The 25768-nt window shown below is 39.1% G+C and overlaps 1 protein-coding gene across 18 annotated transcripts in view; it reads right to left on the bottom strand.

Moving 5' to 3' along the window:
- The window catches only part of MLIP (muscular LMNA interacting protein), a 206378-nt gene that overhangs the window by 37295 nt on the left and 143315 nt on the right, over positions 1 to 25768 (bottom strand). For all 18 annotated transcript variants that reach the window (XM_074348941.1, XM_074348925.1, XM_074348927.1 and 15 more), the window contains 2 exons: positions 17912 to 17956; positions 8368 to 8496 (listed from right to left, as the gene is read on the bottom strand). In XM_074348941.1, coding sequence (XP_074205042.1) covers positions 8368 to 8496; positions 17912 to 17956 — 174 coding nt within the window. The remainder of the gene's footprint in view (positions 1 to 8367; positions 8497 to 17911; positions 17957 to 25768) is intronic.

Here is a 25768-nt window from a genome sequence, read left to right as displayed (position 1 = left end):
TAAGTTAAAGATGTTGTTAGACAGTAACACAGAAAAAAGCCTTCTCTGATTTCTCATAAACGTGGGCAGAAAGAGGAGAATGCCTTTGGTGATCCTTTAGTAGGAAGTCAACTCCTTTCTTCCAAAATTAAGAGTGATTCTAAAAGAAAAGGTTAACGACAATAAACATTTAAAATTTCCACCCCCTTTAAAGCGTCCAGAGCCCTTTCACGGAGACTATTTCATGTCATCACGAAAGAAGATTAGAAATGAGATTGGTAGCCCCATCTTTCTAGGATGAAACTGCAGTTCAGAGAGTTGACTGATCCTCCCAAGATCACACGGAGCCTGTGTTCATTCTGTTGCATTCTATCACGACGTTTCTCTCCTTCGTAGGAAGCAGAAAAGTGACTGCTGGAGCAGGGTAAGCCCTTGTGGGGGACTGTCCTGGACACCGTAGGGCGTTTGTCAACACCCTCGACTTCTATCCACCAGCTGGCACTCCCTCCCCAGTCATGACAATGGACGACGTCCGGGGCAAAGTCATGCCAGTTGAGAAGCACTGGTCTAGTCCAGTCCCCTGATTTCAGTGATGAGGTTCAGATCTCACAAATGCACTGCGTACTGGGTAACCACGCCGTGACAACCAGAACACGAACTTCAGAGCTCTCTCTGCAGAGCCAGGCTGTCTTAATTCCTCTCTGGGTTCAGTTATACATCAAACGAATGAGGGACCTTAGCTCCGGCCTGAATGTGGTTTCTGGAATGGGGAGGTGAAACCGGCCTGCCCTCTGAATAAGGGCCAGTCCTTCTACAAAACCCAATTTATGAGGGCCTGAAACTTCCTGAAAACCAGTTAGCCACAGATGGAGAAAAACACTTCTATTTTTCTGAACTTACCCAATGAGATAAAAATCATATATACTTGCTTTTCTTAGAGCAAGTCAAATAGGCTAAGCCTCTCAGCTCTACTGGACAAAAATGAGTGACAATCAGCTCCTGCGAAGCTGTTTCTCACCAAACGCATCTTCTATTTTCAAGGAAAAGTCAGGTAAAAATATATATACATTAAATATCTAAAAGTCCATAAGACACACTGGGATTTGGATGGCTGGGCTGCAGCAGATTAAATGTCACTTAGATGTCTTTATTTGCAGATGAGAACATTATTTTGAAGAACTCTAAAAACTGACCAGCTCTCCCAACTCTAAGGACTCGCCAAATCTGAATTTACAAATTTACTGCAGATTGTTCCTTTCACGCAGCCTTTGAGATAAAGAAAAATACATTTTACATCCTGTTTTCTTTTTTTCCTGTATATTTATTTAAAATCATCTGCTTCATTAGCCTGATTTCAGCTTCCATAGGCTGGACTTTTCAAGCTGTCTTTGGTTTCATTAATGGAATTTAAAAAAAAAGAAACACAGTCTATTTAGTAGTTTTAACTCTCTGCTTCATTCTCTGCCATGGCTGCTCTCTTGGTTGCTCTTCTCATTTGGATTTATTGTTTTCTCTGCCAAAATTACAAACTTAAAGTTATTTTATCTTGGAACAGAGTGAGGAAGAGAAGGTTCCCAATTCTCTTCACATAACTCAGCTTCAGGCTTATGTGTCATGATGCAAAGTCTGTCTAATCTCATCCATGCTTTAAAATATTTAATAATCTAGTAATGTGTGTCTATTATTCTCCAGCCCCCAATTTACACATTACTATATATAAAATAAGGACCTACTGTAGAGCACAGGGAACTATATTCAATTTCTTTAATAACATATAATAGAAAAGAATCTGAAAAGAAAAAATATATATGTACGTAGATGTGTAATTGAATCACTTTGCTATACACCTGAAACTAACAATGTAAACCAACTACACTTCAATTAAATGTTTTTAAAAAATATTTAACAATCTCTCCAATGTTTAGAGATTGTTAACATGTGTTCCAAACACATCGATCTTAGCATTTATAGACAAAAAACAGATCCAGTGTTTACTGTGTCTTCCTCTCAGCGCATTCCACCTGGATTCCACTTCTCACTGCTCATTAGAGAAAAGAAAATCACTAGCCCCTTTCTGTGACTGCATTTCCTCAGTGTACGTATTGATACCTAGCCCCCAAATCATCTTAAGGATGCTGTGGGATCAAAGCTGTTTGGGCGGGAAGGGAGGAGACCACGGTCGACAGTGTCCTGAGAGAGGCACGCCACGTGGTACATGTACCACCAGACAAAACTCCGCCAAAGGCGTGTGGTCGTCACCATCCTCAGTTCTAGCCACAGGCTGACCTTGACTGGAAGTTCCAGAAGGTTTGAGACGTAGACTCCTCTGAAGTAAAACGTAAGAATGCATCTTTTCTTTTCTTGCCAACAAATACAAGGAACTGTCTAATCTTTGAGTAGTATCTACTTTGCATAGGACTTCAAATTACTTTAACACAGCTACCCTCTCTCTTTGGAAATTCTGTTGTTTGACACTTTTCAGGGAAAATCGATATAGAATTGTAAATTCTATTGCAACAAAACCTTATTTTAAAAAAACGGGAGCATAATTTACATGAGAGGTTCTATATACGGTAATGATCAGCCCTCTTAAATATCTGGGGACGTCATGAGTTACAAAACACAGGACACATTTGCAGAAAGCCTTCAGGTTGTCTTCATCTCCCAGCAGCTTGGGGCAGAGTCAGTCACTCTATATTCACCAAGTATCTGCTAAACAACAGGTGCTCCAGGGCTTAACTGATTATTAGAGTTCAGTTGCTTAAGTGATTTATTAGAGTTATTCCATCGATTATGATAGAAGTGGCAATAGGTCTTCTTTGTGTGTGTGTTTGTTTTAAAGCAAGTAAAAATCTCTGTAAGAGTCTGAACCCTACAGAAAGCAATGGGAAGAGGACAGGAAAAGAAGCGTCCCTTAGCAATGCAGAAAACCGGAACCGTTCAGTTCCAGTCTTCCTTGGTACATACACAACCAGGTCAAGAGGAAGCTTAAAGCCAATAATAATAATAATAATAATTATTATTATTATTATTAATAGATAAAAGGGGGATATAAAAGCCTAAGTTTGAAGAGATGGTCCTATCTGATTATATCCTGGAGAGAGAAGCAAATCTTGTCTCTATAGGATAATTTTTAAAAAAATTTTTTTTTAAAGTTTATTGTGTTGATGATAAATTATTACATATAGTACATAACCTACTTATGATAAATTGTCTATTGCTTATTACATATAGAGGAAGGAAAGAAGAGAGGAGGGAAGGGAAGAAGGAAGAAAAAAAAAAGAAGAGAAAATCTCAGAAGAATTTCATCACTTGAATAAACAAAAACAACCTGGTAGAGCTTGGAGAAGCCAAATCTCTGATCTTAATTCTTCCAGAAGAACTGTAACCCTGAAAGAAATTTCTGATCTCTTCCTTTAAAACTGTTGAGGAAGCCACTTAATCATTTCTAGCCTTAAAAAGGTTAAATGTTTTCATCTGAAAACTATTTCTTAATAAAAGGTTAGCAATGATGAAAGATAAATTGATAACAAAAGGGAGTGAACCATCTTTTTTTTTTTTTTCAAAAATAAAATTTTAGGATTTATTATTTGGTTGCTGGGCATATTCAGTTTTTAAAAAGGTAAAGTCATAACAATGGTTGCTGTTTGACCACAAAATAGGGCAGCCCTTTCTAACTACTATAACTGCGTGGTTATCACGAAAACTGCTCTAAAGAAAAAAACAAGAAGTCTTTTGGGCTGGCATAGAAGAGTTTTAAGAAGAAAACCATGTGGCCAGTTAATCCTAGGTTCTCTACAAAGGTTCCCAAATCTTCAGAGTCCACTGACATTCAGGGAGCACCCATCCTGTTTTTGTCAACCATCCACGCAGCCGAGTTATGAATCAGAGAGTGACGTCGTGTTTTCTTAACTTCCTACACAAGTCCACCAGTTCTAATTAAAAGATGCAAAATAATCACAGATTTGTATACTGATTTTCACACACCCGTTTACCTAAATCTTCATTCTTACAGTGAGTTCCTGGGTGAAAACAGTTTGTGATTACAGATTTGAAAAAAAAAAAAAAATAACGGAACTACGTCTGCTATCTGCAGAGCTGCGATGGAGAAAAGAAGTCCTGAAGAAAGTGAAACTCATTTAACATTTCTCAAATTTACTGGTTACAGAAACTTTTACTTTTGTTTAAACTCACAGGAAATGCTGACCTAGATAAATTAAGAGAGCAATAGAAAAAAATTCCTTAGAGGTATCAAAAAGTTGTTCCTACTTGGCCAATGAATAAATGATTACAAGCGAGTGAGCCATTGTGATTTGAGAAACAAATGTTGAAAAAGTAGCAGTTTGTGGCAAAGCAAGAAGCCATCCAGAATAAAAGGCAGCAGGTTATCTATTTCACCTTTTGACAGAGGTGTTTGCTCTGTAACAGTAACACGTGGCTGACGTAAGGGGGAAAAGGTGAGAGTCACGGTAAACATACAGCTCCATGAATAACCAGATAGGAAACTGAAAGTCACCCACGTAATCGTCAAAGTTGAATGTCAAACAGAGAGTTTGGTGGGGAAGTCAGATGCCTAAGAAAACTCAGAAGAAAAGAAAGATCAAAAATACTACAACAAAGAAAATCCCCTGTCATGCTCCTTCCTGTTCTCCGTGACAGCGCTGTGGAGGAAATTCACTAAATGGTCATTTTCACACAAAAACATGTTCTTTTCCCTAGTGAAGCAATTAGAAGGAAAATAAAATTTAAGAGGCATGCATGCTGGAAATGTTATTTCTCATTAAAAAAAAAAAAGATTTCCTGGAAAATCAGATGAAACAACAATGTGACCCCCTTCACTTCTGTCCAAAAATCTTTTTTATACAATTCTCTAGGGCTTCAAGAGAGAAATGACGTAGCTAATATTATGGGTTGAATTATTAATTGATAAAGAATGAGAGAATATTTTATATAACATTTTCTACAACTGAGGTTAGCAATCGCTTTTTAGATTAGGTGGAGAACCTGCAAATGCAGAAGATCACCTGTATCTAATTCGATCATTAAATGACCAGAAAGCGATCAATATATTTTGCAAACTCACAAGCAGTCAGACAAACAAAAACCCTTTTGTCTCTTCGGTATCTTCATTTTCATCAGTGAATGGATTTTTCTCAGCCTCTTTGTCTTCTGGGGGTCCATTCATCCAATCAATTCGGTTCGTTATTTTCCACCTCTGCCTTTAATTACCAACAGAACCATGCTTTAAAGTGCACCACCAGCGTTTGAAATCTGTACATGGAGCGTGAGGATATTCCGGAAGAACTCAAAAGGACCACAAGTTGATACAATAATGGATCGAAAGGTAATTCCAGAAAAGCTCACATTTCATTCTGAGGAGTCTCTGTGGGAAAATTCATCTGATGCTGAATGGTGTCTCCTGGCCTTTGCCAGTTGGATGTGAAAACTGTTGATGAATAAGTCTCTGTTACTTGATCAGGCGTTTGGTTTCAAACTTTGCTTTTTGGACTCGGAGGCTGTCTCCAGGCAAATATTCAGTTCATTATCAGTTCTGAAGGCTGCCTGGCTGTACCTCCTTAAGCTACAGGAAATCGCCTCCGTCTGGTCTCATCCTCTTCGGTGTCTGACATTTTCTCACAGAGTTTTGAAAACATATTTCATGGTCGCGAGGCCACTGTGGGAAATTTATTGATTTAACAGCCCCATCCAACAGCTCCCGTCATGTGGAACTGTCCCCGGTACAAGGTAGATTAGTGACTATGAGCTATTTCAATTTGGCCCAGCTGTCTGGCTAAAGAATTTCCCATTACATGGGTGGGTGAGATCCACTGAGTTCGGAACTATTCAATTTATTCTGTAGTAGCGGCCACAATGGTGACTAGAGCTGAATCTGAGTACGCTCTCTTCTGTTGAAGTTCTGACGAAGTAGCGATGCTGAGATAAAAATGATTGTTACTCGGTTTATTTTTTAAGATCTCAGCATCTCCCCTTGTGAGCTGACTTTTGTATCTGCCTCCATTGTGGATTCTGGACCCAAGGAGATGGTAGTTCGAGCTGAAGCAAAGGTCCGTTGCTAGAATATATATTATATGGGATGGCTTCCGAACTGCCAGTATATGCATTTTCCCTCTCCCGCAAGGTCAGTGAATAAGACCAGGGAATGCTTGGAATTCACTTTTAAGTAGGACACTAGACCTCTTTCAATCCTGACAGTCTATTGACTCAGCACTTCCCGTGTTCCACACGGAAGTTGGGAAACACACAAGAACGAACTGACTGAAAGAAAATATAAATGAGACTATGTCTGTGGCACCCAAATGCTTGTCAAAGACCTCAGATTTTCCACAAATTATCTGAAAGTACGTAGGTTTCTGTGGTACCTAAACAGAGCTTTAAACTGGCTGTATGTTCAGGAAAAGTCATGAAAAGAATTGGTAAAACTCCTTTTAATGTGAAGAATTTCTGCCACCTGAAAACTTTGTCATTTCAGAGGACAGTAAATGGGTGACAAATTGTAGGTAGACAAACTTGACATTCTATAAAGAATCTTGTTCAAGGTAAAATGCATACATTGGAAATTACACTGACACAAAAAAACAAACATTATTTTACAGTATCCGATCCTATTTGAAGAATGTGTTGCATGGAGAATGTGTGAAATTTATTTTAAATGTTGGCATTTTTTTGTCCTATAACACTAGACTACTCTTATAAATTTTTACAACAATCCCCTACTGTCAAAAATGTCACATTAAGCCTCTAAATTATTAGTGTCAGATAAGCAATAGCTATTTAGCACATGTTTTTGTTGATGGAAATATATTTTCCTACCAGGAATTTCCATTTCTGTTACATGTAGAAGGAGTGAAGACAATCTTATATCTCAGTAAGATTTCTCTACTTAATATAAAGTGAGGGCTACATTTTATTCTATAAAGTGAAAATAACTGCCTCTAATCATCAGCATTTTCAATGATGTTAGTGGCTTCTAAAAATGTGTGACTTACCAACATCCTTTCAGTCTTCACAAAGTACCGCTAAATAAGAAAATGTTATCATCTTCATTTTATAAAGAAAAACTGTAGCTAAGCATGAGGAATTATTTACAATGAAAGTTCTCAAGGCTTTTACCCTAGTCACAGTTCGCCTTAGATTTTTAAGGTACTTAAATTTTAGAATTTGAAGGATGCTTAAAAGTACCCGATCTGAATAGCTCATGTTATGCGTTAAGACCCAGAAGGCGGGCGAGACGAGGCAACTTGCTCAGTGTCGCACAGCTCCTGCGTGCAGATAAGACATCCTTAGGTTTCACGATGATGAACGTAATTTGTATTTTCAAGACTGCTGCTAGTTATCATTTTCAAACTAGAATTTACAAAGAGTACAGCGCCTTCTATTCATTTGTTGGTCTATGTTATTCTAGATTCCCAAATGTGGTGATCTAGCGTGTCCTGGTTGGATCCAGCAAGCTTTCTGGACTGCATACATTGCTTAAGCCTGTAATGATGCTTGAGACATAAAATACAGAACCCATACCTGTTTGTTGCATTTTAATAAGACAAGCAAAGATGTAAGGCTTCTCTTTGAACTAATTTTGAACTTTTATGTTGCCTAAGTGTATATTGTTATATTTTTTCCCAGTAACTTACAAAGCACCATCAATAACTTTCTATTATACCTTTTTCAACATAGCAGCTACATAAGGGGAAGACAGTGTACCATTTTTGCACATAAACCAAAGACCAACAAAGCCTTAAAATAACGTAAGCCTATTCCCTAACAGGTACCATTCACTCTGGGGGATCACATCATCTCTACTAAGCTGATATGAATCCAAACAAGAGATCTTTGGTCAAATGTACTAACATAAAGCATTGCTTCACTTCAAAAGGAAGCAGGATTTAATTTTTTTGTTGTTGCTTGCTTGTTTGTTTGTTTGAGGGGGGGCAGGTAATTAGGTTCATTTACTTAATTTTTTTTTAACAGAGGTCCTGGGGATTGAACCCAAGACCTCATGCATCCTGAGCACATACTCCACACTTGAGCCATACCCTCCCCCCTGGGGATTTTAGAAGTAAGAAACCAGCACCTATATGGCCCTTCCAACCAGTGACTCCATGATGTCTTTAGACGGCAGTGCCTTTGTCGCCCAAACGATCCCAGCACTGAGTAGAAAACTTTTAGAAAAAAGGCATTTAAATACTTCAAAATATCATTCTGGAAATACTTATGAATTTTTTATTATGCAAAAACATAGATCTTGTTTATTACTAAGGATAGTCCCATCACATAAATATTTTCTTGCACGTAGTCTATTCAAAGAAGCATCTCTCTATTTCATAGAGTTATTTATCCAAATACCAAAGATTTTCTCATGTGCACACTCACCTGCTCAGAAAAGAAGTCGCTGTTGTCTTCCAGGTATTTACTGAAAGGGTTGGGTTCATAGACCTCCTCCTCTTGTGTCAGCAGGATTTTGGATTTCACAGGGACAGGGCGAATTACTCCAGGCTTAGTCTTCATGAATAGCAAATAAATTAAAAAAAATGTATTATTAAAATGAATTAATATGTATATTAAGTCATTCATATGTTCTCACAGCAATTTATCTTTTTTAAATTTTAAAATGATTTTACAGATACAAAGAAACAGCTAGAAATCCAATGATTTTAACAAATGTAACTTAAGTTTTAAGTTACCTGTGACGATGAAATCAACATAGAGTTCTATTATGAAAATTAAAAATGCAAAAATGGCCTTCTTTATCTAACCAAAGATGTTCTTTTATCCAGTCAATAAATATTTCATTTGACAAATACTTATTCAGAGCCTCCTTGAGGCCAGGCAGCACCTCACTTGGCGCACAGTAGGATAGATGAATTTGGCATAACCCACCAAGCCCATCACAACTTTCTTCTTCTCGAAACTTCCCCGCCCCCACCCCCAAACCCACAGAGCTGAGCCCCCAGAATCTATATTCATGCTGCAGATGGTGAAACCGGGGATGGCTTTCTGACCCAAGAGGATGGGGTCTGAGAAGCAAACAGATGTTCCCTTCCAAGGACGTGAAACCAGGCTTTGAACTGCTATGCAGTCACACTGGGAGATTGAAATTACGGCAGTTTGGGAGCTATGGGAAAGCCTTCATCTGCCATAAAGGCAGATCTGATGAGATCAAGAAACACAGAGCAAAATGAATGGAGAGGCAGCCGAGAAAGGAAACAGTCACTTGAGAGCCTTCCAGAATTGAATTCCAGAACATTCCAGGGACCCAGCTGGATTTCTTGTCTGAAGCTCCCCAAGACATGACTTTTCTTTTTGACAAAATTCCACCCCACCTTTTTTTTTTTTTTTAAGAAAACTCAAGTTTACTTCTGTAACTTGCAATCAAAAGAGTTTGAGCGAATAGACTTGTCATTCAAGATTCATAAACTTGTACCCAACGTCAGTTTGACGAGAGAGAGAGAGAGAAAGGGAGAGAGAGAAATCTAGTTTGGGGCAATTTCAAAATGATGTTTCACAAACACCAAAATCTTGCTACACTGTAAAATGTCACACAATGATTGATAAGTTTACACCACACATCGCAAATGAGAATTCGATAAAAAGTTGTGATGTTTTTTTCTGTTCGAGCATTTTGCTGTTGTCATTCTTCTCGGCCCCATTTCCTTTCAGAAAAGAGTACATTAGCTCTGCTCAGTCAGTGCTGAAGCTCGCGAGTTAAGTCTTAAGGGAAGACATCTATCTCTCTGCTCCATAAGCCACCTGATCTGTTTCCAGTCTTGAATAAATGCCGCTCTGAATACTTTTTTCAACTGGTACTTTCCCCACTGGCTTTCACATCTATGCCAACTGGGGAAACACAGATTGTGAAAAGTCTCCATCTTCCCCAGGCTGAGAAACATCTCTGATTTAAGAAGCTCTGATTTCTCTCCAGGGGGGAAAAAAAATGAACAAGTAACATCCAATTACGGGTGAAGTCACACTGTTGAGTATACAAATGAGAGCAGTATCCTCCAGTGAATTCAACACAAGAACAAAGCCCACGCAGCTACTGATTTCTACAGCCCTCTATTTCTTCAAAAACATTAATGCCTTCATTACTGCAGAATGCAAAGAAACATGACGCACGCAGTTGGTGACTTGGAGGCTGGGGAAATCCCAAGATAAGTGTCACCAGAATCTAACATGTCCTTGAAAATGCAGTCCTTCCCGGCAAGCCTTCTGTCAATAAAGGAGATGCCTGATATCCAGGTCATGATCCTAAGTGGTCCAGATTGCCTGTCTCTCTTTTCCGCGTGACTCCCTGTTTCATTTCTCCTCCCTGCTGCTTCCACTCCTGCGCCGCCTCCTCTCCTGCTTTTAGTGTGAGTCCTGAAATCAGCACAACACCAGTGCTCTGGAGTCCACATGGTATTTTAGGAGCTGAGCTTGGCGGAAGCAGCAGAAGCACGAAAGCAGAGGGAAGACACCTGACCAGAAGCACTTGATCTGCTATGAGAATCCCACTCCAGAGAAACATGATGCCCTGGTCCCTGCACTGGAGCAGGAGGATGTTTTGGGTGATCCCAGCCTGCAGCCTTTCCACTCAGATCCTCTCTCTTAGGCCCATCATCCCTCAGGGTAAGTCCAGAAAAGACAGTCTTCCAGTTGGTTGTTGCACAAGGCTTAGAACAGACTGTCCTTTATGACTTTCTAATCTACGTTGCATCCTTGCGCATAGTCACCTGGTATCTTCAAACATCAAGCAGACTAGTTCGCTGATTCTGGCAGATCTAATCTGTTAAGTCTGTGTCCAAACAAAAACAAAGAAGCATCTATCAAGGTGAGCTCCTGTAAGATTGTCATTGCCAGCAATCTCATAACTACAAGAGCCCAAAGAAGCCCTTCCTTCATTTTTATCTGCTTAAGACTTGACAGACCCAGCCAGACTCAGGGCTGATAACTACACACAAATGTCATTCTTATGATGCCAGGAAAAGCAACTCCGTAATTTTCTTTCCAACCAAAGTGGGGAAATAAAAACAGGCAATGGCTTCCAGAGCCAGCACAAAGGGCACAGAAAGAACAAGAAGATTGTCCCAGTAGTCAATTTCAGCTGATTACGATGAACCGACTGAGAACTGGTTTACACTGGGTGTGCGACATTTTTGAAGTGCCTGAGAGACAAGACAACCATTGTCTTGAGGCTCCTAAGCACAGCTCTGTCAGACGACCCACCAAGACGCTCTCTGGAGCCATTTTGCCCCTTGAGACCTCGTCTATGTCAGGAAGTGTCTACAGGGATGAATAAGCCATAACCCTCGTTCTCCGAGGGCCAACAAGCCAGCTGAGTTAAGCACAGAACCGTCACAGTGTAAGTCAAGCCATGTCACTAGACTCCTTTCAAAGCTCTCCATTGCCTCACCTTCTAACTTAGAGTAAAAGCCGAAACCCTTACAACGTCTGCAAGGTGATGCCTCCAAGGTGCTGTGGGACCTAATCTTTCAGTCCCCAAGCAGCCTCTCCCTTTCCAGTCTTGTCTCCTGCCGCGGCCCCCTTGCTCCCCGACCCTCCACGCCGGCGCACGCACTGTGTCCCCCAGTGCTCTGCGAGCTTGTACTTTATCTTCTTCTCTTTGTCTGGAACTCTTTTCTCCCTTTCCAGGATTCTCTCGTTCAAGTGTTCAAGTCTCTGCTCAAATGCCACCTTATTATCAGACAGGTCTTCCCTAATGGCCCGCATAAAATACTAACCCCACCTTCCCTGGCTTGCCCTATTTTTTTTTTTTTTCCCCAAAGTAATTAACACAATCTGTCCTGTTTATTTTCTTGCTTCCTCCACTAGAATGTAAGCTCTGGGAAACCAGCGATCATCGCTTTGTTCACTGTTAGACCTCCAACACCTAGAACTGGGCCAGGAACCTAGCAGATATTAAATAGACATTTGAAGAATGAATAAACTATTCATAGGCAGAAGCTCGGTTTACTGGCTATAACCCAATATGGAAGCCTTAAAAGGTGTTGATGGACCATTAGGGTCTCCACTGATTTTTCCTGGACTGACTTTTTGAATGCAGTGTAACCCGGGAAGAGGGAACTCTGCAAGACAGAAGGTCTACACTGCTTTCCGGCAACAGAGGACCAGAAGGAGGAACGTGGTTTGGTGAGCCCCACCCTCAGAGCTAAGAGTACAAGGCTGAAGCTGTCATCTCCGATGAGACAGGAAGTCAAGCCAGGCGACCACACCTTTAAGGACTCTACAAAATTTTAACCCTATTTTTTTTTTTAAATGTTTCTTTTCCCCCCTGTTTGCTTATGGTGATTAAGACAGAAGACAATGATGTCAGCTTCTCTGGAGTGGGGTGAAACCAGGGGGTCATAGCTAACTCTGTTGTTAGTCTTAAGGGAGAAAAAATCCAAGAGATACAGTTTGTGGAGTCCCGGGGCCGGAGGGCAGGTTTTAATGGCCTGTGGGGCACTGGTCCCAGTCTGCTATTCATTTGTGTGTGTAAGTCATCAAGTATACACATATCTTTGAATATTGCTACTCAGGCACTGTAAAAAAAAAAAAAAAAAAAGACATCATTTCTGTCCTTTGGAACTTTTAATTGCATGACAACAAGTTGGTACTGCCTCTGGCTAGAGACCAAAGTTGAAAATTAACCACCAGCACTGACCTAGAGAATCCGTTATATGGATTCTTGGAACAGCATCTTTCTTAAATTAACTTCAACTGGTGGATTGGTATTTTTAATTGCCTTTGATTATAGTAGTTAAACTCTGGGCTCGTGGGATAAGAGAACAAAAGAAATAAATGATAGGGTCCCAGTTTTCAAGGGTTTACTTCTATCTTTTTGAAAAGTTGAGATGTATAAACAAACAGCAATAAAGTAGTAAAGCACAGCATATAGAAAATTCTGTGAGCCTGGCTAGGATTTTTACTAATTTGATGGATCCAAAGAGTTTGTGATAGTGCCACAGTTGGGTATTTTGTCCCCCATTTGCTTTTACTCTTCATTTTTCAGTGTTTTTTTGTTTGTTTTTTGCTTTTTTTTTTTTTTAAGAGTTTCTGTAGCAACAAGCTCACAGAAACTCAAAAACATCCTCCCAGGCAAGATTGTTGGCAAAAACAGTATCTTCTAAATTATTTAGCTGAGTCATGCATTCAATTAATAAATGTTTATTGACTCTCATTCTTTTTTTTTTAAACAAACAATGTTATATGCTTGAAGCAAAGACTTAAAAGCTTTTTCTTCCCCCCTCAAAGAAATATCTCAAATTTCAAAACACTACAGTACAGAGGAAAGCTTCCAAGACTGGGGATGAGGTGGGGTGGGGGGTGGGGTGACAGATTTTTATACCGCCCCTCAGCTGTGGGACTGTTGACAAGGCATTGCAGATATCTGGACTTCAGGGAATTTTTTTCATCAGAATAATGGAAATAACAATTCCTGCTGTACTAACTCACAAAGTGATGGTGCGCATCTAACAACATAATATGCATGACGGAACTTTGTGAAGAAGAAACAGCGTAAAAAGATTTTGAAAGGAAAATAAAAAAAAACTTTCCTTTTTCCTGTTTTTGCAATTATAATATTGAGTGTTGATACTAAAGGATCTAGACTACCCAGGAAAGAACCAACCTGATGGGCTGTTTCCAAAAAAAAAAAAATTTATAATTACTATTAAAATAAACATACACAGGATTTCAGTAATTATAAACCATATCCCACAGTTCAAGAAGCATTTGTGGGGACTGCACACAACACAGACCGGCCAGATTGAAATATTTCAGCGGTTAAAGAAAAGACAACCGCATGACTCAGACCTGAACAGGCGCCCATGATAAATGCTCTGTGCTTAAGCGCGCCCTGTCAAGGGGAATTGGTCAAGGTCAAAGTGCCTCAAAGCTAAAGAAGACAGTTCTCCATGAAAGCTTTCAGGCTGCATTTTCTGAACAACAGAGCCCTCAAGAGCCCTTGGAAAGATGAGGCGGGCACCAACACAGGACACACCAGCTGGCTTTCAGAACCGGGAACAAGTTATCTGGAGGGTGAAGCATTCTTTATAATGTCCCAGTAAGCTGCATTTTTGCTTTTAGCTGTATAGAGCCATGTGGTGTGTGTGTGTGTGTGTGTTTTTTTTTTTTTAATCTATTGTTTTGTGCTCTCTGGCTTCAGTATTCCATCTTGAGCAACAAGGACCATTTTGTAATGGCATGAAATTTCAAAAGCCAAAGCCAAATGTCCCCTAAACTGGGTTCCTCTACCTACCGCCAAGGAAGACCAGCGCTTACCCCACTGGCAGAGCCCAGCTCCTTTTCTCACCCAGAGAAAAGAGATCCCACCAGCCTCCGTGAATATTGTGAGGACCGAGCTGAGGAATTAGGAAGGCTTTGTGAAGGCGCAGCTTAGAGCCTAGATCTTTCTTTCCTTCCGTGTCCCTTGCTGATGCCTGGGAAGCGCCACCCTCAGGTGTGACGCCTCCGCACGCTGACTGAGCGGACTCAGCCCCTCGTCGTCGGTCCCGGATCACGTCTCCGCGGCACTGGGCCCCGGGCGGGGGGTGCCCAGAGGCAGTCACCCTTCTGCAGAGGCCCACTGCCCCACCTCCTTCAGCAGCCTGTTTTATTCTCCTTGAATTATCTAAAATCAGTAATGATTCCGTTTTGACAGTCATGCAGAACAAAGATGACCACGAACTCTGGAATCTTGGATAATCTACTGAAAACTCTGTGGGCCTCTGTTTATCTGTAAAAATGGCTGCTCTTATTAAATGCCAGAGGTAATATACAGGAGACTTTTTGCGCACCAATAACACCCCGTGTGCACAGGGCTACACTGGGAGCCCTCCGGTAACCCCGGCAGGTTGGCGGAGTGGTTGCTCTCGACTCCATTTTCTAGATGGAGGGTATTTTCAGCACCCTCCCCTCTCAGCTCCTTTCCTGTTTTGACAGACTGCGCTCCTATTTATTGAAAGAAGAGAAACTGAGGCACATATCGGTGAGCTAATTTTCATAAAGACCCCCAAACTACTCTCTCTGAACCCAAGACTACCTCATTTGGGTTCCAGAGTAAACAGTGGAGATAGTTTAAGAGTATAGGGCAAGGGCACATTTCTTTTCTTCCTTCCAGCGTTGAATTGGCACAGTTGGCAAACAAGAAAGTTAGGTGAGCCCAGTTAAAAAGAAAAAAATACGAAAAAAGTTATATAGTCTTCAAAAGCCAAAGCTCAAAAGCAGACTGGCTCCTGTACTAAACTTGTGCTATTACACCAATTCCTCATTTATTTTCACCTCAATTTATTAATTTCTCCCTTAAAATTGAAGTCAAATAATTTTAACTGCTTATTTTATGTAAAACATACAATATTTACTTTCATAATTTAATGATAATTTATTATTCACTTCCAATAATTTGTTTTTATTGCTACACACACGTACACATATAAACAAAAACCAGTATATATCTATAATCAGAATTAACTGTCACATGGCACCCATATGTATAGTGTGCATATACAATATATGTTTATTCTTCAAAGGCATTCTTATTTACTCAAATTACTCAGAATTAATTCTGAAGAGAGTTCATGAAGGCAATATTGGAAATCCATTCTTAAAAATAAAAATATGTATACGATTTCATTCATAAATTGCTATTCTTCAGAGTGAAAACATTATAAATCCTTTAAAAAGCAAATGTCACGTAACATGGCTTGCATGCAATTATTTCTACTCTGGTCTGTATTCAGGGTGTGTAAATACAGGGTTAATGTCATGAAGCAGGAACCAGTGATGGAAGTGACTAATTACATCAATCCAAGAGCTGTTCTTTGTGTGTGTGATAGCTTGCTTGATAATAATCCCTTCCCAAACTTACCTATATCTCAAGAGCATTTGGGGATTAAAATTTAATTTAAAACTTGGTTAAGAAATTCCTTGAACTCTTTAGAGAAAAGGTCCAAAGTAAATGCAAAACAAAATGATCATCAAAGTCTGTCAAAGCAACGCTTTGTATTTTTCCCCATGGAGAACACAAGCACCACATTTGGGGAACTGATTAGGCAAGGAAAGGGTTACTTATTACATTTACAATGAGTCATTTATTCTATGTCCTATTTTATGAAATCACTATATTTGCTTCTTTGAAATAGGTTGTTAAAATGATCAGCCAAGAACTGACATCTATATATGTCAGTCTGGTAACACAGATATAGACATAGATATATATATACACACACTCACATTTAACACCTAAATCTGTTTTTTGTATACGATGTTGGGTATATAAAATATTTCTTGATTTTTACACATTCCTCTCAAGAAACGAGCACATTTATCCTGAAATATTAAAACAGCCGTGATAATAGGTCCATATCGAAAGTGGGAAACTGTTCAACCTCATTATGTTGCTGCAGTGCCTGTTTCCATGGCAATGCCTCGCTCCCCAGTGTTAGTAATCACGGACTCACTGCACTAGAGCGGCCTGGACAGGGCGTAACCGAGTGTTCATTTAGGAGATTGAGGCCCAGGCTCCCAGATTCACGACTTCTCCACTGTTCAGCCCGGGAGTTAGTGTCAGAGCAGGAAGTAAAAGGTGGGTCTTCTGGCCCCGATTCCAGCCTTCTTTCAACTCTCCTACTCTGCCTGCCACTCTTCCAAACCCACTGACGCTAGAATCACTCAGACACACGCACACACACACACGCAAACGCCCCATATACACACTATATGAATAAACGCTGACATACACAAGCAGTTTGCAAAACTCAGGCTGTTGGAAGAGTCAAACTACCTTTTTTTTTTTTATGATTTTCCAGTATTACAAACAAATACACTGTTGTCATTTTGACATTATAATGACAGGAAGACTTGCTGGCCATGAATGTAGGACACCGAACTACTCGCTTAAGAAGGGGGGAAAAAATCAGTATTTAACTGATTTTGTCTTTTTAATGTCTCACACTGCTTTACTAGGTGTTTCCATTCATTTTACTCAAAATGTCTGTTGCTCAGGAATTTACAATTAGAAACAATAGAAATTAGAAGATATAAAGAAAATCTTCAGGAATAGCTAGGCAACTTACATCATGGTTTCAATGCGCTAACCACTGTAAGAAGAAATATGAAACACTCTAAGAAAAGTAACCCTCCTATTTAATCAAATTTTATCTGTAAATAACGGAGTCAAGAGCCTAGATCTGGGTCGTCCGACGCAGTGGCCACTAGCCCCCTTGCCGGGCCCTTGAAATGGAGCTACTCTGAATTGAGATATGCTGTAAATTCAAAATACACAGCAGATTTCAAAGACTTTGCCCCAAAAAAGGAATGTAAAATAATCTCAATTTTATACTGATTATATGTCAAAATGACTATATATATAAATATATATATATATATCATTAAATAAAATATATTATTGAAATTAATGGGACCTATTCTTTTTACTTTTTTAATGTGGCTACTAGAAAATTTTAAATTACATATGTGGCTGATCGTTGCGGTTCACCCTATATTTCTGCTGCTCATCACGGGCTGAGACCATTCACACGCTAATCTTCCTGTCTGAAATATCTTGTCTGTTTCCCGTTTCCTCAAGTCCAGAACCTACCCTACATTTCCAATGTGACCTTGCCCTTGAACCCTAGTCTTCCCTAAATTCCATCATCATCTTGCTTCTGACCCTGCCCACTCTACTCTAACACCACTACAAGGATGCAAGTTACTGGCAACTGAAGTCTATCTGTGACTTCACGTATGTTTATAACCCGCAAAACCCCCACCATGGAGCTTTAGTAAAGCATCAGTAAACTTCTGTTAGACAAGTAAGCAAATAAACACGTAGGTAGCAAATTTATCCTCAGTTCATTTTTGTTCAGATAAAGCTGTCTTTCGAAGGGTCAGCATTTTCCAAAGCATCAAGTCTCTGATTTAGTAAAAGGATACGTACCAGCTGACTCTCAGATACTGTAGAAGATGGTGAGGAGAGGTTTGCCTGCAAAATTATAAACAGAGTGTTTATTTAGTGAAATGCATAATTTAGTAAAATAATATGTCTATGTTTTTAAGGATTCTGAAGTTTTATTATGAAAATAATATGTTCCCATTGTATAATTTTGACAGGTACTAAGTAAAAAGAAAAACATCCCTATGCCACCAAAAATGATTTTTTTACATTTTTTGTACATTGCCTTATAATATTCCTTTTATGAATTTTTACTCAGTTCACGTAATAGTAAATATGAGGTTTTATATGTTGCTTTTCCCTAAGATCTTAACACAAGCACTAGTGTTAAGACAGCAACAATTCTTCAAGGTGACATAATATTTCATTCTCAGTAAACTCCGTATTTTACTTAAATATACCAGCATTGTGAGATATTTATATTTATTTACAGCAAAATGAAACATATAACCGATTTTTTTCTTAAGTTACTTTTATATTAAAAATAAAGTTTTTATGATTTGGGAAAGGAACTTATTTGGGTTTTTTAATTGTTTTACAGTAAAGAGAAGGCTAATATTGTTCCATCATCCTTGGTTCCTGCATTTCACTTCTTTCTTTGATATTTAGTTTCCTTCTTGCTGAATTAGATGCTTTGGTAGATTTTTTTAGACCTTCCTGTCTTGGACTTTGTCTGAAAACATGTTTATTTTGTTCTCATCTTGAATGAGCATTTACCTGGACATAGAATTCTAGGGCAATCGTTATTATCTCTCAGCATTTTGAGGATATTGTCCAATTGTTCTGGCTCCTTTTCCTGCTGTTGGTCTGAATGTCATAACTCGGTGGGTCATGTCATTTGGTTGACGTTTAAGATTTTTCTCCTGACATTCTGTAATTTTACTACGATGCATCTGAGCGCGGACTTCTTTTTACGTATCCTCTTGGGGGGGGTGCTGTAGCCCTTCATTCCGAGCAGGCATGTCTTTCTTCAGTTCTGGAAAATCCTCCATGTATCTCTTCAAATACTGCCTCTCTCCCATTTTATCCAATCTCTTCTTCGGAGCATCTATGAAATGCATGTTGGGTCTTCTGACTCCATCCTCCATTTCTATAAAATGCCCTGTCATATTATTTTATGCTACTCTTTATGCTACTGTCTAGATGGTTTCCACATACAAACCTGACCATTATCTAATTTTTCTTCAATGGTATATTAACACATTTAACATGGCCATTGAATTTTATATTTCAATGACTTTATTTCTAACTTCTATAAGTTCTACTTGGTTCTTTATCAAATCTTTTTTAAAGTATCTATAACCCTTTTAACTACTTCAACATTTTTATTATATTTATACATTCATTCCAGGTTTTTTTTACAGTCTCTCACTGCCAGATCGCCCGTTTCTTGTATCTGCTGTCTCTCCTGTATGCTCTGCTCCATGATTTTTTAGCTCATTTTATGGCTTTTTAGTTTTGATTTGGGCTCATCTTCAGTCCGGGTAATGTTAGTGATGCTTTCTGTAAGTATCTGAGAAGCCTGGGCTGGGGAACCACGCCTGCAGTACCTTTCACATTTGCCCTTGTTGGGGGGGCCCCAGGAGTTCCACTGATTCTGGACCTGTTTTCATGTTATTTCATCACCTTTATATTCTTGAACTTAAAGGGTGGCAGGTCCTCATCTTCAGGTTCACAGGTTTAGGACCCATTTTCTCATGGAGGACTATGTTATCACCCAAGAGTGCACGGTAAAGATGGCAGAAGGATTTATCTTTCTTGCGTCCCATGCTTCATGGCCACTGTGGAATTCTAGGCTCCTGGATGTACACAGAGGATTCATTCATAAGTCTCAAGACTCATTATGTAGTAGAAGGAAAACTCCAGGCTCCTGGCTCCGAGCATCTGGGCTCTGACATACCTGGGTTCTACTAGAGCTTAAGCTTCTTCTTAACACCCCTACTTGGAGCTCCCTTGTCATTTCTGGAGCGCAGAGTTGCTCCTTTTTCTTGTAGGTTGAGTTATATGTATATATATATATATATACATATATATATATATATATACACATATATTTTTTTTAACAGTTATGTTTTATCAAGCGTTTCTGCATTTCACTGGGAGACTTAGCTTCCACATCAGCTCAGCCTTCAACATTGTTGGGAAGTGGTCAACATACAGATGCACAGTTATATATACCCTTGACTAAAACATGATAAAGTTGTGTTCCTAAAATATTTCCATTCTTTTTGAAATTGCAAATATTTTCAGAGTTTATTACAGATGTGTCAGCATTGCTTTTACTCTCTGAGAGGCGAATGATAACTGAAAACTGAAAGCTTAGAGGTTCCTGGGGTATCGCCGAGTACGTAGGAGTGCGAATCACCCAGCATGACGAGCAGGCACCTGCAGTCCTTCTCACATGGCGTCCAACATTGCTTGTTTCTGATTTTTGACTCATGCCATTCTTCACCAGGACAGTCACTGCTCACTGCCATTCCTGGTTGCTCTAAGGCAGCGGGCTGTCCTGGCTAATTGCACCCCATCTCTGATTGCTGTGGACCAGCTGAGTGTCCACCAAGGTTTATGCTATTCTGTGCTGCAGAAAATTGTCTTTCAGAATGTCCATTACAGTGTTTTTCTAGTAGGTTTCATTTTTAACGTTATAATGCAATATGAATAATAATTATTTCTTCTAAAACCCTGAGGTTTTTTTTTTTCCCTTTAGTTGATTCTTCATGTTGCCATAATGAGAGAATTCTCTGTGAATTCCCTATGTTAAATGACTTCTAAGAAATATGCTGACAAATGTATCTTGACTGGAACAAAACACAGTTAACTTTTTATCTCAATAATTATAGGAAAAAGAGGTCACACATTAAAAATAAAGTATTTGCACAGTTCATATATATGACTAATATTTATTAGTACAATGTGCTAAATAATACCAAACTATCATAAGGAATCCATTTATACTTACTGTAAAATCTTGGCTATATTCCCCATGTTGTATGATATATTCTTGTAGCTTATTTTATACCTAATAGTCTATGTCTCTTTAACTCCTACCCATATATTTCCCCTCCCCTTTTTCCCTCTCCCCACAGGTAACCACTATCTGTGTATCTGTTTCTTTTTTGTTATATTCACTAGTTTGTTGTATTTTTTAGATTCTACATATAAGTGTTATTTCTTTTTTTTAAATGAAGTCTAGTTGATTTACAATGTTGTATTAGGTTCTGGTGTACAGTAGAGTGATTCAGTTATACATAAATACATATTCTTTATCATTTAGGTTATTACAAGACATTGAATATAGTTCCCTGTGCTAAACAGTAGGACCTTGTTGTTTATAAGGAAATCTGTTAAAGAGGTAGGTTATATGGAGATTAAAAGAGTTAAGACTAAGGGATAAAAGAGGATTTGAAATCCACTGGAAAATAAATTGCTACAAAAGTCCACCCCTCCTGCCAGGTCAGCTTTGGAGAAAGCATTTTTCTCTTCCAAAGACCTCATGCCAGAGGCACATAAAGCATAACCAAGCTCCTTAGTCACTGTCTGGGGTTGCTTTTCCCTGCAGTCTGCAGCCTCTCCCCACTCTTGATTCATGGACGTCTGGCGTCACACTAGCAGACACCCTTTTGGGGGACTGGGACAAAATCAAATTGCAGCAGGTGAGAAGTGCTGAACGGTTGCTTGCCTTCTGCAGTCACGTCCCCCCCACCCGAATACAGCATCCAATTCAATATTATTAAAATGTTTCTCTTTGACCTTTTCTCTGTTGATGGTAATTGTCCTAAGAGTTTCCTTTTCTCAAGGCTCGAAGAACTGGAATTAGTGATAGTGTGTTAACTGAATTATTTTCATTCTCCCAGACAAGACCAAGGCAAAAAGACAAAACTTAAAATATTAACAGAGCCTCTAAGAATCCCTGAGTGATAAACTTGGCACTGAGGAAATATAAAATTATAAAATGGTAAGACACTGTCTTACCCTTAAGCTAGGGCGTGTTCCTGTTATTTGTACATAAGGTACTACTCCAAAGACTGAATCCAATGGTAAGCATGTTAGGTACCAAGGCCAGAGACCTATATTATGAGGCATCATATCTTCTTGTTTCACACTGTGTACTCTAACCATCTGTAGACCTTACCCTGTATGAATATCTCATGAAAAGTCATTTTATAAGTTAGTAATAGACTCCCAAAAGAGCTACATATAAAAAGTAGATTTGAAAGGATTTAAAAAGTTTGAGTCTGTAAGCTAGGGGATGATGACTCCACGTTGTTATGAACATAACTGGTGGGCAAAGTAAGTGGGCATGGTGACTGGTGACAGCCCCAGTGTACATGTGCAAATGAGAGAGAAGAGATCAGATCAAGAGCAAGTCTGGCTGAAATATGGAGCCTTCCTGTTTGATGAAGTTCTAAAATGATGATGGGAGGGATACAAAGCTCAAAGGTGTCTCATTAAATCTTCTTCCTCATTTAGCACAGCCCATATCATTGTCTTCCATTCCCTCCTCATCCCCTCTCACACATGTGTACCTTGAAAATATTTCTGAACAATTAAAAAAGGAAGGGAGGGAGGGAAGAAGGGAGGACGGAGGGAGGGAGGGAGGGAGGGAGAAAGGACGGAAGGAAAGAGAACGATCTGCAGAGTGGGATTTCTTGCTTAAATTGTTCACAGCTCTTCCCATAACTCATCAACTCTCTGGCCAGGTCCTACAGAAGCAATTCAGATCCACATCTGGATGTAAGTGGATTGGATTTGTCACCTCTTACCCCAGGATCTGTGACTACATTAGGGAATATCGCCTCTGAAATACTCCAGCACAGCAACATTGCCAAGAACAGCATTGAGAGGAGTGTGTGAGCTGGCTAAATTGGAGGAGATGACCTTTATTTGAATACCTGTATATAGAGAGGGGAAGATTCTTAATAAAGTTTGACACATTTTTTTAATATACTGTGATATTTGGAAAGCAATATGCTTCCATTGTGATGACATTTTTCTGTCCCTCAAACTCATTAAAATGAGATCTTACCTGTATGCTATATATTATTCAATAAGCCTGTCTTTGTTATTTATCTGGCACTTAAAAATAACTCACAAAATGCAGAGAGTTTATTGAAGAAGTTGGTGTCAGTAGAATGTAATTTCAACTGAGAGCTTTTTTGATAAATTAGTCATAGGTCCAAACACTTGCCCGATTTTCTGAAGTTCCTCTTTATTAAGAAAAACATACTGTGGTTTTGAATTACGTGAGTGAAATGAATTTATACCAGTAGTAGCTAATGAAAAATAATAAATATTTACAAAGACAAGCAAAGGGGGAAGAAAATGATATTCCCCTCCAAAGCTGAAAGGGTGAAAACAGAATGAATGAGAAATTTAATTAGAAAATCCATTCCTTTACATAGAGCGGGGGAAAAACTCTAAAAAGAGTGCCATGAGAAATAATCATTCATATATTAACTGATAAATCATGAGTTAATTTACATGTAAGCAAAGAATTTAAAACATTAGAAATATAATAAGCATGATCATTTTAGATGTTGTCACCAAATATGAAAGGATTCATTCAAAGTTTAGGCTGAAGGTTATTGGGCATGAAAAAATAATTTAGACTCAGAATATAAATACTAACAGATAAACTAGTTAAGGAAGACTAGTGATTCACAGCTTCTGTTGGGACACACAAGTGTAAATGGCAGAAGATTTGTCATGAAGACCTGGGCTGGATTCTGCCTCCTCTATGACTTCTGAAGCTTGGTTTCCTCCTCTGTAAAATGGAGATTTTGAAATAATAATACCCACCTCAAAGGACAGGTAGGTATAAGGTTAAATGAGATAGTGGAAACTCATTTCCCAGGTAAGAGCTCAAAACATTAGTTATTATCATTGTTGCATTTGGCATCGGTTGAAAACAATCAAGTGAAATACTAAAGATGCATTAATATAGCCAGTCCCACAAGTGACTGGCGGAGATCACGACGACTTGACGCGTTCGTTAGCCTAGTTTAAATTCTGTTACACTCAGGAGAACCCCAATCACATTACTTTCAGATAACCTGCAATTCAAGTACACCATGAGTTGGAGAAGAACTTTTAATCAGTCTAAACTGATGGCACTTTACTCTGTCTGACTCACCCTAACAGGCAGCCTATGTGAAATGTAACAATGTTTCCAGTCAACGTTAAGAAAGGGGAACTACTTGTTTTACATTGGTTTTCTTTTCTTTTTTTTTTTTAAATAAAGGAAAACCAGCCTTTCACCCAAAGCCTCATAAAGAGGAATTAGTTATATAACTTCTCATGATTTAATTAAACCATTATAGTCACCCCAGGAAAACTGGAAATCCACTGGGCATACTGATACACTGAAAATCAGCAACTGTGTAAATGTGTGTGTGTGTTTTTAATTAAAGTGGAATTGATTTACAACGTTGTGTTAGTTTCTGGTGTAGACCATAGTGATCAGTTATACATATATATGTAAATTCTCTTTCATTATAGGTTATTACAAGATATTGAATATAGCTCCCTGTGCTGTACAGTAGGACCTTGCTGTTTATCTATTTTATATACAGTAGTGTGTATCTGCAAATCCCAAACTCCAAATTTATCCCTCCTCAGCCCGCTTTACCCCCAGTAACCATAAGCTTGTTTTCCACGTCTGTGAGTCTGTCTCTGTTTTGTAATTAAGTTCATTGGTCCAGATGTGTTTTAACATCAGTCAGCCCTCTGGCTAGCTCTCCTCTAACGTCTGCCAGGAAGCATCTTGCTCTTGACCACTCTGTTTGCTGTCTCCCACCTGGTGTGCTTCGGAAATGGAGACCCTGATCACCTGTTCACCCCTCCTCGCACCCCAGTCATGCCGCAGTGAGTCCCGCGAGGCGGCGGACAGCTCAGACCAGTCAAATCAGTGGAAGGAGGTGGAAAATTGAATAAGAGAGCTAGAAGTACCAACTACACTCTCTGCTAGTCACAATTCATAGACTATACGCTGTACTTTTAAAGAGTCCCCAGAAATCGGGATTTTGAGTGGACTGTATCAATCCGTTAAGGCTGTCCTCGAGTGTAACTCGGCTCTAACGTAAGTCTTCCTTTTATCCCCTGTGGTGTGGAAGTCAGTAAGCCACGTGATCCCATCTTTTGAGTCTAACCTAAGAATCTCTACAAAGTCAATGACAGGCGGAGTCCCAGCAGGTGTATGTTGGGAAAATGCCTCCTTTCTTCAAAGTCTTGAAGAGAGACGGTGGAATACTGAAATGTGAAAGTCTGTAGGTTCTCAGCTTTGCTTTTTGGTTTCCATGGGAGAGGAAGGGAGAAAACCGTAGCAAGAGATGAATTCATTACTTAAGTGAAAGCTTTTCAAGTCGCATTTAATGTGAGGCATCTTGTAGCTTGGCCCAAACGAATATTAGAATCTCTAAAAGAAAATATTACAGAGCCATTCTTTTTTTTAAAAAAAAAAAATCAAAACATGTTGTATTTAAGATAGATTTTTCACATGAGATCAAGGCTTATAGCTAAGGTAGACTTCTGTTCCAAAATTTCAATTTTTTCTCCTCAAAAGAAATGTGTCAGATATCACTTAGTAAATGTCATAACTGCAGTCAAATATTTACACGTGTGACTTCCCAGTAATGACTCCAGAGTTTTCACATTTCACCATCAAATTATCCCTTATAGTCTTCCCCAAGACGTGGACACATTTGGAGTGTCACAAAGAGCAATTCAAATGTCACGAGGTAAGAGAAAGTAAAACACAAAGCTTCTCACTCAAGAAGCCAAATTTGGTGGGGAGGGTACAGCTCAGTGGTAGAACGCATGCCTAACGTGCATGAGGACCTGGGT

The sequence above is a fragment of the Camelus bactrianus genome, chromosome 20, assembly GCF_048773025.1.
Source record: "Camelus bactrianus isolate YW-2024 breed Bactrian camel chromosome 20, ASM4877302v1, whole genome shotgun sequence".
NCBI lineage: Eukaryota > Metazoa > Chordata > Mammalia > Artiodactyla > Camelidae > Camelus > Camelus bactrianus.
Note: the sequence above shows the minus strand (reverse complement) of the source record. Positions and strands in the feature narration are given on the sequence as shown.